This window comes from Olea europaea, chromosome 3 (genome assembly GCF_002742605.1).
Source record: "Olea europaea var. sylvestris chromosome 3, O_europaea_v1, whole genome shotgun sequence".
In the NCBI taxonomy this organism is placed as follows: Eukaryota; Viridiplantae; Streptophyta; class Magnoliopsida; order Lamiales; family Oleaceae; genus Olea; species Olea europaea.
Window position 1 is genome coordinate 706305 of NC_036239.1, and position 11970 is coordinate 718274.

Genomic DNA, 11970 nt, shown 5'->3' on the forward strand with positions numbered 1-11970 from the left:
TATTTTCCTCTTTTTTTTTTTTTAATACACTGGTTATTACATTAACGTTTTATGATATTCGGCATAAATTTTTATTATGTATTGATTCTAATAAAAAGATCGTATTATTTACTTTGTTGGAATTTGTTCAAAAATTGGTTAAGTATAAAACTGGAAAAATGAAAAGGTGTGACTTCGTGTCAATTTCGATCGAATATTCGAACTTGATCTGATGGTCAAATTATAAAAGTAAATAGATCAACTTGTTCTATTCGTCGAATATATCGTCTTAGTATATTTGAAATCTCGAAACCGATTCTGCATGAATGAGAAATTGCGGTCCAAAGTTGAAAGAATGAAGTGTTGTAATTTTTCGAAAAGATGCAGGCTTGAAATGAAAATATTGCAACTTTTTCATGAAAATGCTGAATTTGGGTTGTGTCTCTTCACCCACATCCTTTCAACTTCTATATATAGGACCCCTTGGACCTTCATTTGAAATTCCATATTATTTATTTCATGTCATGTTGCATCAAATACTTTGTAGAAGTGATTATATTTTGCATCCAAATCATGGTTATGGTAGAGAGGGAATTTCGTTCGAGTTCGTTGGTCGAAATCATTTAGAGTGTTCCTATAACTTGACGTGGTCGTTGTATTTTAAGAGATGATCGTCGAAAAATCGTTAGCACTGATGTGGAACAAATTCATCTTAAGAAAAGAGTGTTAAACACTTGTTTCGGCCAATCGCATCACTTGCATCTAATTTTCCTTATTTCCAATTTCTTTCATCATATTTGATTTCAGAAATTAACTAATATTCTTTAATTTCATGTAAGGTTGAAATTCAAGAATGGGAATGGATGAATCAATATTCATGTGTTCGGAATCAGATTTGATAAGTCGAAACTTTGATTCGAATTCGTAAATGTATAAAGTTCGTTTTATAAATATAATATGCACAATATCGGCATAATTTTCCAACATACTTTGCCAAAAACATTTTATTCACTTTGATCAATTTGGAGATAATAGCATAGAAAGAAGTCACTAGAAGAGAATTGTAGAGTCAACAATTTATTTTTTTGAAAAATAATTTTGTTTTCAATAAATTTAAAACAGAAGAAAAACAAGTTTTTTAGAAGACTTCGAAATAGCAACAGTACCCGCATCAAATAGACACGTGCAAACTTAACTCGCGTGGGGAGCAATTTTATGAGGTATCCTCAAATTAAAAAGAGAAAGCAGGAAGATTGACAAACGACCAATGCGGCGGAGCAATCAACCCGGGAAAGCCTGTCCAATCTTCGAAATTACACATGAAAAGTTTGAGGCTTCCAAAAAAAAAAAAAAAAAAAGGGTGAAAAAATAAAATAAAAATATGGTCGGTTTTCGTTGTACTTTTCGTTTTGAATTATCGTAGCGCCAGAGCTTTTCGATAGCATGAAAGACAACTCGTTCATTATGAGCTTTACTTTCCTGTTTATTAATGTAGTCTTAAGTTCAATTATTAGAATGAGGACCATTTCAGGATGAGTAAACCTAATTAAGAAAAACAATAGTATTACTCGACACCCATTTAGACGACATGGGATCACTTTGGTTGTTTAATAAATTAAAATACATTCGGAATTTATCAAAATAAATAAATGTCAGTTCTTAAAATGATTTAGATTGATATTAAATAGCATTATTCCAAGAGATAAAAAGAAGAAATGGATTACTTACGATGAAAATTGTGTTAACAAAGAATAGAAATAAAAAATAATAAATCTTGCAATGAATAAAAATACTATTCTTCTTTGTTAAAAAAAGTTGCAAAATTAGGTTTGAAATAAGAACTAAAATGATAAGAGACAACACCTATCTTAAGAATTGGGGGAAAAACTTGAATGTTCATTGCTCGAGTCAAAAAAATTTATTATCATAAGACTAGTTAATTAAAATTTCAAATAATAATTATGATCCAAAATTGAATAATTCTCCTTTATAAAACAATGATAGATAACAAATCCATTTAACTACGCTCTTTCTTTAACCTTGATACATTTTATATACGATTTGAAAGTTTGGTACCCGAATATACAAAATAGGCTTGGATGAGTCCTATGTTTCTTGAACCTATCTAAACAATTAGGATTGCATGGAATTGGCTTCCCTTAAACTAAAATGACAACAGACACAAAACCTATCTTCAGAACTAAGGGAAAAATACTTGAATGCTCATTTCTTGAGTAAAAAAAAAAAAAAAATTATTAACATAAGACTGGTTAATTAAAAGTTCAATTAATAATTATGATCTAAAATTGAATAATTCTCTATGTAAAACAAGGATAAATAACAAATCCATTCAACTGCGCTCTTTGTTGATCTGTTTTACATACAATCATTTGAAAGTTCCGTTCGGCTTTGATGAGTCCTATGGTTATTGAACTTATCTAAACAATTAGGATTGCACAGAATTGGACTTCCCTTAAATAGATCAACCTGAGATTGATCATAGAATTGACCAGAATTGAAACGACTATCATGTTTGAATTTTTTTCCCTAACTATTCAAAAATTTGAACATCCATTGGAATCATCCAAATTTTTGTTTTTGGTTGAGCAGTGGTCAAATGTCAACCAGAAATCTCTGTTTCCTGTGGATTCGGTCCGTTTCATGCCAAACCTATTCCTTGTCCATTCCATGCATCCTAAGAATAGTCTCAAACAGCCTCCCAGAATGAGTTAATATACCATACGTAACACCCCCACCGTAACACCTGCATTTACATAAAAATTAAATGCTACTTTGAAAAGAAAAACAAAAACCATTAACTCACCATCAGTTTCGCCACGAACAAGCTCATTTCAGTGCCCTCTTTCTTTTTATCCTCTTTTTCCTCCATTTTCTTCATCCTTTTTGTCACTCTCATCAGGTAACTAACACAAATTCTTACATAAATGAAAAGGATTTAAATGTTTTTAGTTAATTGTTATTCATTTTGCTGTGTAATTTACAGGAATTATTTTTTTTGTTATGGAGTGCATTGAAGCAAGAGCGTTGAAATCGAGCTTTCTTTCTCAAACTTCCATGAAAGCTAATTCCCAAGTGCTGTTCAACGATGATGGGTGGTGTCTGACAGGAATTAACAGCGGTGCATGCGATGATTTTCCGGTTGAAGACCTTCTTAATCTTGATTTTTCTGATAAGGATTTTCAAGAGGGGTTGTTTTTTAATGAAGATGGACAAGAGAAGGGTGTGCAGTATAGAAATTCGAATTCTTCCTCTACTTTGTCCGGCACAGACGAGTTTGATAACGTCCCCTCCGGTGAACTTTCCGTTCCGGTAACGAAAATATTATAATTTTGGAACAAAGAAAAAATTCTTTTTTTTTTTTTTTTTGAAAAAAGAAATGAAAAAGGAAAAGAGAACCCAACTTTTGAATTTGTTTCCAGGTTGATGATTTGGAGAATCTCGAGTGGCTTTCGCAATTTGTGGATGATTCTACGTCTGGGCTTTCATTAATATCTCCCGGCGAAAGTTTCATGGAGAAGGCCGGAGAATTTTCGGAGAATCGAATTGTGCCGGTGAGTAGACCAGCTGTTCAGAATATCCGAGTTCCGTGTTTACCGTTGCGGGTTCCGGTAAAAACAAGGAGCAAACGGCAAAGGCCGAATGGGAAGACTTGGTCCTTGTCGTCGCCGTCGTTGAGCGCCTCCGAGTCGTCTTCTACGACATCGTCTTCAATTGGGTCCACGTTGTCTCCTGTTGTATTAAAAAACCTGGTTCATGACATGGACAGGTTTTCCTACTTGGAAAAACCGCCGGCGAAAAAGCAAAAGAGAAAACCAAAGGCAGAAAACGGTTCAGTTTCGGGCGGTTCCCAGACTCTTCGTCGGTGTACCCACTGTCAAGTTCAGAAGACTCCACAATGGCGCACCGGACCGTTAGGTCCTAAAACATTGTGCAACGCTTGTGGCGTGAGGTACAAGTCCGGTCGGCTTTTCCCTGAGTACAGACCGGCTTGTAGTCCCACTTTCTCTCAAGATGTCCACTCGAATAGTCACCGTAAAGTTTTGGAAATGCGGGAGAAGAAGGAGATAGTTGAGGTGACCGATGCCGGCCTGACACCAGTCGATCCGTTTTTCTGAGGTTTAGTATTAATTATGAACCGGTTTTCGGAAACCGGTCCGGTTGGTCTAGCTCGGCTGCGTCTCAAATTTACAATTTTGGTGGTGGACAGTAGGCTGGTAGGTGGTGGACGTAGATTTTCAACGGAAATTATTATGAAGGTTAAGAATTTAGGTTTTAATTTTAATTAAATTAAATTTATTTACTTGCAGTTTTAAATTAATGAAGAGAGTCCTATAATTAGGTTTAATTAATTAAATTCTGGATTATGAGTCTGTTAATTACTCTTAATTGTTTAAAATTTTTGGAGAATTCGAAACGGTCGAGCGGTTTTTGGTGGATAATTAACATTGAAAACGTGAAAAGTAGCACAAGGTTTTGGTGCACTCAATTGATTTGGGCCCATTTGGTTTCACTTTCACGTCAATAAGTGGATTGGAGCCCACGTTAGTTGTGTGGTCTCACTTACCCACTTCTTGTGGATTTTGAAAATTAAAATATCTCCTTCAAATGATAAATAAATACAAATTTTCACTATTTTTGAATTTTGCACTATTATTTTTTATTGTAATAATACTTAAAAATGTACAAGACAATAGATAAATAATTTGCAAAGTGATTATAATCAAATCACATTTCATCAAATATATTTGGATTATGCTATTTGTCCAGAAAAGACATTTAGAAGGCGTGCCAAAAATGATATATGTTGAAATGATTGGATGCAAAAGTTGACTTTATTTTAATTGATCACTAAGGGTCCGTTTGATTGCAAAAATGAAATTGAATTGAATTGAAAATGAATTTCAGGGAATTGAATTGTCTAAAAATTGTTTTCTTGAGAATTATAAATTATTATGTTTGATTGGTATAATTTTTCACGTAGAAAATGTTGAAATTTTGAATCTTTTGGTGTTCGTTTGATCTTGTTTTTCATGAAAATTATCAACTAAATAGATAATTTTTTTATTGATAGCTTTTGTTTTCATGGCTGAAAAAAAAAAATTGGAAAACCGAATTCCCACCAAAATGGTGGGAATTGGTTTTCCACCATTTCAAGGAAAAGGCACATGTGTGGGGGAAAATGTGGAAATCGAATTCCTTAGAAAATTTGGCAATCAAACACCACATTTTGGTGGAAAATGTGTCCAATCAAACATAGCCTAATAGAGTGTCATGTGACATTATGTAAGGTTTAATATATATGTAAAAAGGTCTAGTATATTTTTATTCACACTTCAATTTCATGGGACTCACAATTTATAATTACTTAAATTTTAATTTATTGACTTCCCAAACAAACATTCACAAAGCAATCCAGTTAAGAATAATTTCAGTCTAGGTATGAATGAATGGGGTCCGTTATCATTGATCAAAATTAGTAATACTATCAATAAATAATTGTTCTGTACAAATTTGAGTATTTCAATATTAATATTTAGCTCGATATGTTGAACAAATTACTAATTTAAGTAGGACTTGAGCATTTAATTGCAATCAATTGAATCTGATCATTCAATCCACCAATTTTTGTGAGTGGGTGACTAGTCAGAGTGCCTTATTCTTCAATGCAAGAGAGAAAAAATAAAAAATAAAAGCGAGAGAAGACCGTATTATTGAAAGAAGCACCAATAGGGTATTGGCATTGATATTGAAGATTAAATTGGAGTGATGATGACATTAATTGATGGGCCTTCTCGTGAACAATTGTTGTGCCTAAAAGTTACGCTCAGACACAGGCATACCATGTGGGAGTTGGCTGGGCATCATTATATGTAGATGTTTGATTATTTTCAATACCACTTAGATACATTTAAACTAAAAATTCAAAATTAATAACTGATTTTAATCATATATTTTATGAGATCCACAACTTTTTAACCACACATTTCATCATTTTTTATAAAAATATACTAAAATTTTGATTCCATACAGGGGTTATAAGTGAAAAATTAGACTATTCTGGTTGTTTAGAAGAAACTATAATCTTTAAAAATTCCACGAGATGTGTGATTAAAATTAATATTTGACTTTTAACTTCACGTTATTAGGAGATTATAATAAAACCCAAATAAGTTTTTAGTTTATTTAAAAGTTTCGTTTAGGTCACTAATTCCGATTTAGCAAATAAGTTGGAATGTATTACCCTTTTTTATTTTACTATAAAAGAATATTCAACACGGAAGTTCTCCACATTGAAGTCACGTCATTAGTTCTGCACCACAATTTGTTTTGCTCAAGAATGCCTGATGTAGTTATATATGTACTTGATTTGAACTCGTAAGCCCAAAAATGTCCGATGTATTTGTATATATATTTTTATCAATACAATTCACATTTACCGATCAAAAAAGAGAAAAACAAAGTTCAATAACTAACGTGAAACATTGTTACAAGTGTTTATAACCTGTCTCTAAAAAGTTTTATTTATTAAGAAAACTCGAGTATTTTAATTGAACATTTTTTATTTCACAGAATCTAACTCTACCCTAATGTTAGTTTCATAGAAGTTCTCAAAAGAAATATAAGATTTTGAGAAATTACTCAGTTATTGACGTAATTTTGAGCGAACGTTCTTGAATGAGGTGCAAAATAATAAACAATTCCATGTCCTCTCGTTTTCATTCACAACTTATACGACATTCTGAAAATTCTTATTCGACGAAAATACAAAACATAGGATCTCAAGACAGCCTAGAGTTGAACATTATTCTGGTTTTCATTCTCACTTTGAATTTACTCTCTGGTTCTTGTATTTGTCAGGGGTGAGTAGGGTAGCAAGATATTTCTATCCATTCCGGGTATTGGGAACCATTCATTTAGATAAATACAGCTGGGAGAATAAAAATCTTCAGAATATTTAGTGGACTATTCTCAATCACTAGGCACAACTTTTGGTTGATATGCCTTATTAATAATGTTATGCTTTATTTTAATTTTTCCTTTTATATTGATAGTCTTAGGATATAAAATTTGGGACAAAAAAATCACATTTCAAGTGTTATGTTTACCTTAATTTAAAAATCAAGTAAATAGTTTGAAAATTCAAAAATCAGGTCTGTATTTAATTTATTAAAAATATTTGTTAAATAAAGATAATAAAGTTATAGTTACATGATTAATGGTCACAAATTCATAATTATAGGTTACAGATTTATTTATTTGTCACATATCTTAAAATTAATTTGTCACAAATTATTTCGTGGTCACAAATCAAAAATTTTGTAGGTTACATATTATTTCGATATCACAAATCATTCAAATTACAAGTCAAATTTTATCTATGGATTACATAAGTCATAGTTTATTTAGTCACAAATTATTTTTTTAGTCACAAAAACGTAATATTTAATCACAAATCAGCAAGGTCATAGACGCCTAAACTGTTGGTCACAGACGCTAAATTGTTGGTCACAGACACCCCACCCGTCAACGTCATCGCCACTACAACAACCACCACCACCATCATCAGCAACACAACAATAGTTGGGCACCACCACCTCCAAAACCATTATCACCTCACCAACATGAATATCACTGCCTCCTACATCCACCATCATGAGCACCACGGTGCCGTACCACCACCGCACAATGCACCACCCAAAGTACACCACCACCCATTTCCTTTATCTCCATTTACACCACACCTAACCACCATCCCCATAAAAGAATCCACAAACGCGCCACCACCACCTCAAAAACGCAACAAAACATGTTGAAAAATCACACCACACCTCCAAATTCAACAACCACCATAACCGTTACCACAAAACCTCCACCACACAAAGAACTATCCAAACCCCGCCCAAATGCCAACCACCACCAAAAATATGCCACCACCATCACCACACAAGACATCGTCCAAAATTTCAAATCCTCTTCATTATAGTCGCCACCACAAATTCGCTTCTTCATTACAGCAACTCGTCGAAGTAGGTGAAACTGCTTTGCCTCTTCATTTTACCGCCACAACTCATCGGAGTGGGTAGATCTGTATCACGATGGATCTACTTTGCCTCTTCATTACAGTAGCACTGCGGTACTGCAGCAGCTGCTGCTTAACTGGTAGCGATGGGTGCTTTGACGGAGAGAAAGAGGAGAGGAAGATACAGGCAGGGAGATGAAGGGACGATGGGGAGTTAGAGTGAAAATAGATTATTACAGTTTAAAAATGGCTTGAATTCTGATGGTCTCGTGTCGACACTTGGAGTCAGAGGTGTCTTCGGTGACGGTCGCACCTTGACGGTGACAGCAATCAAAGGATAGGATCGAGAGAGAGAGGGATATGATAAGGGAAGAAAATGGGGAAATGATTAGGGTTTTAATTGAATTGGATGGATTAATTATATATAATACCTAATTTTTGCATAAGTAAACTTCATTCCTTGAATTTTGAATTTGAAAGTTTAAATACTTGATTTTATGTAATTTCCTTAAAAGTTGCATGTTTCTTGGTTAAAATAACTCTTATGGTCCCTGAACATATGCTATTGTTTCTAATTAGTAACTTTTCTTTAATTTTTTTGATGAAGTCACTGAACTTTGGAATTTGTTTCCAAATCGTCCCTGTATCCATCCATGTTAGATTTGATTTGTCAATTGGCAAGGAAGATGTGGCATTGACCACCTTGTGTAAAATCGCTCCACTTAACACACATTTGGAAGAATTTTACAAGCGAATAAAAAAAATAAAGGCCAAGCAAACTTTTGAAGATGAAAATAATGTGGATTCAGAACATTGCTTTGAAAATTGCCTAGTGATCTCTTTACGGAAATCATGGATGGATTGTTGACAAAATGTAGAGTATTCTCGATGTATCAATGAGTGAGGTTGACTAATATAGTCAAATATATCGATAAGTTGGAAGTTTAGAATAATCACAATAGTGAACGTGTATTCGAATTAGAAAACTATTATGACGTTGGGTAGGATGGTGATTATCCTATTGGCTTGTTGTAGCAGATGATTCGCAAAAAAGAAACGAAAGAAAACACCCAAAAACTAGAGAAAATACTCTGAAATCAACTTAATATTATTAATAATGCAGAATGACCAAAATTAACCCATAAGCCAGGTTAAATAGCTGCAAAATACAAAATTATAGGAAAATTACCAAAAATAGCAAAACCTCGAAATTACACCAGAATAAAATATTAAGTAAAAGAAGTAGGTTGCCAAAGATTTGGCTCAATTTGAGTTTTCTAACATATGGAAAAAGGGAAACGAAATATTACCATAAATAGTAATAAATAACTAAAAATTGAATTTCGGAAAGGAAAATAGCGTACGTTGGGCTCGAAGTTTTTGTCCACTGAGCATAGCTCGAAGGCCACGACATGCGCGCCGAAAGAGCTTTTCGGATTGGGGTCATAATAGCAATTCTGATAACCGTAGCCAAAGTTATGGCCAAATTACCAATGACATGTCAAATTCCCCAAATCAAGGAAATAATTGCGAGTCACTTCCCATCTTTGCGCCGATTCACCATCGCATGGTATCTCAGCTCCATCATCGTGCTATCTGACAAATCAGTATCACTCGACTCAGATCCTCCCGCATCAGTCGTCCCAGGTTGGAAAGAACTCGCCCTCGAGTTCACAGTAGCTTCATCGGACTCCACAAAATAAGGGCTTAGGCGTTTCACATTGAAGACGTCAGAGGTCTTCAAATGGCTAGGGAGGCGCAACCTGTAAGCATTATCATTGATCTTTTGCAGCACTTCACAAGGTCAAATCTTCCGCTCCTTTAGCTTATTGTACTCCCTAGCTGGAAAACGATCACGAGTTAATACTGTCCAAAAAAAATCACCAACATCAAACAACACCTGGCGCCGATAACTATCTGCCTAAGCCTTGGACTTAGTATTACTATCCTGTATGGACAGCTTCACCTGCTCATGGATACCTCGAAGATGTTCAATCATCTCATCAGCTTTGTTATTGAAGCGACCCACACGTGGAATTGGAGCCAAATCAAGTACCCCAGATGGGTTCCAACCATAGACAATCTCAAAAGGACTCAATCCGGTGGTTCTATTCCTCGACCGGTTATAAGCAAACTCTGCTTGAGGTAATGCCAAATCCCAATGCTTCGGTTTAGTCCCTGCCAAGCTTCTCAAAAGATTTCCCAAACTCCGATTCACCACCTCAGTCTGACCATCTGTTTGGGGATGGTATGTGCTGCTAAAATTCAACTTCGTTCCAAGTTTCTCCCATAAACTCCTCCAGAAATGACTCATAAACTTAGTGTCACGGTCAAAAGTAATTGACTGTAGAACACCATGTAAATGCACAATTTCTCTGAAATAAAGATGAGCAATCTGAGTAGCACCATTGTCTTCCGGTAAGCCACAAATGAACCATCTTTGAAAATCTGTCAACCACAACAAGAATGGAATACATCGCCCGCTGTGTACGAGGTAAGCCTAAGACAAAATTCATGCTAACATCAAACCAAGGAGCTTCAGGTACGGGTAATGTCGTGTACAATCCAGCATTAGTAAGAGCTCCTTTAGACCGCCGACGTACATAATACCACTCCACATAATGCACCACATCACTGCTCACCTTGGGCAAGTAATAATCGGAAGAGACCAATGCCAATGTCTTGTCTTGCCCAAAATGTCCTTCATTATAAAGTTCATTAATAATCTGCTGCCTTAGTGAACAATATGGAATGCATAACTGCAATCCATGAAATAGGTAACCATTATGTAATACAAAATCATGTCGGTGATTATCAGTTACTTCCCGAATTATCTTCCCAAATGAAGGATCTATAGTATACATATCAGGAAATGCCTCAAATTCGACAATCTTGGTGCTCATGGCGGTGAGGAGTAATGTGCGACGGCTCAATGCATCTACTACTCGATTCAAACTCCCTGCATGATGCCTTAGTATGAAAGTAAACTCCTGCAAGTACGCCACCCACTTTGCATGTCGCATACTCAGCTTGTGCTGACCATTGATGTACTTCAAGGCCTCATGATCAGTAACAAGGTTAAACTCCCTCTATACCAAGTAATGACGCCAATGCTTCAGAGTCTGAACTATGGCATAGAACTCCAGGTCATAAGTGGAATCATTTTTTTCGATCCCGATAGCTTCTCACTGAAAAAGGCTACTGGACATCCCTCCTGACTCAGAACACTACCAATACCAACTCCAGACACATCACAGTTTACCTCGAACACCTTCTCAAAGTCCGGAAGTGCCAAGACTCGGGCCTCCATCATCTTCTGCTTAACCAACTGAAAGCTAGCCTCTGCCTCCTCGGTCCATTGAAAATCACACCCTTTAAGGTACTCTGTGATAGGAGCAATTAAGGTACTGAATTTTTTGACGAATCGGTGATAGAAGGATGCCAATCCATGGAAACTCTTGACATTGTGCAAAGTTTTTGGTTTGGGCCAATTCAAAACTACCTTAATTTTGGATTGATCTGCATGAATACCATCAGTAGACACAACAAAACCCAAAAAAGTTACAGAAGTTGTGAAGAAAGAATAAGATTGATAAATAAGCGTTCCGTCTTCATTACATCAAAGACAGCATGAAGATGATTAAAATGTGATTCCCATGTCAGACTATAAATAAGTATGTCGTCAAAATAGATTACCACAAACTTCCCCATGAAAGGCCGTAAAACCTAATGCATAAATCTCATAAAAGTGCTGGGTGCGTTGGATAGTCCAAAGGGCATGACCATCCACTCGTACAATCCATGCCGTGTCTTGAACGCGGTCTTCCACTCATCTCCAGGCCTGATTCTGATCTGGTGGTGTCTGCTTTTACGGTCAATTTTTGAGAAGACCTTAGAACCGAACAATTGATCCAACATGTCATCCAAGTGGGAAATTGGAAACATGTACT

The 11970-nt window shown here is 35.3% G+C and overlaps 1 protein-coding gene across 1 annotated transcript; it reads left to right on the top strand.

Moving 5' to 3' along the window:
- Positions 1-2747: 2747 nt before the first annotated feature.
- Positions 2748-4379, top strand: LOC111380711 (GATA transcription factor 7-like). Its single transcript, XM_023004350.1, has 3 exons — positions 2748-2899; positions 2984-3309; positions 3420-4379. The coding sequence occupies exons 2-3, from the start codon at positions 3001-3003 to the stop codon at positions 4113-4115; spliced, it is 1005 nt and encodes a 334-aa protein (XP_022860118.1). The 5' UTR covers positions 2748-2899; positions 2984-3000; the 3' UTR covers positions 4116-4379.
- The last annotated feature ends 7591 nt before the right edge of the window (positions 4380-11970 follow it).

Excerpts from the sequence above, each read along its gene's own strand:
- LOC111380711 (XM_023004350.1), top strand. The coding sequence starts at position 3,001 with ATGGAGTGCATTGAAGCAAGAGCGTTGAAATCGAGCTTTCTTTCTCAA. Across the intron at positions 3,310-3,419 it reads CCGGTGAACTTTCCGTTCCG|GTTGATGATTTGGAGAATCT; the intron begins GTAACGAAAATA and ends ATTTGTTTCCAG.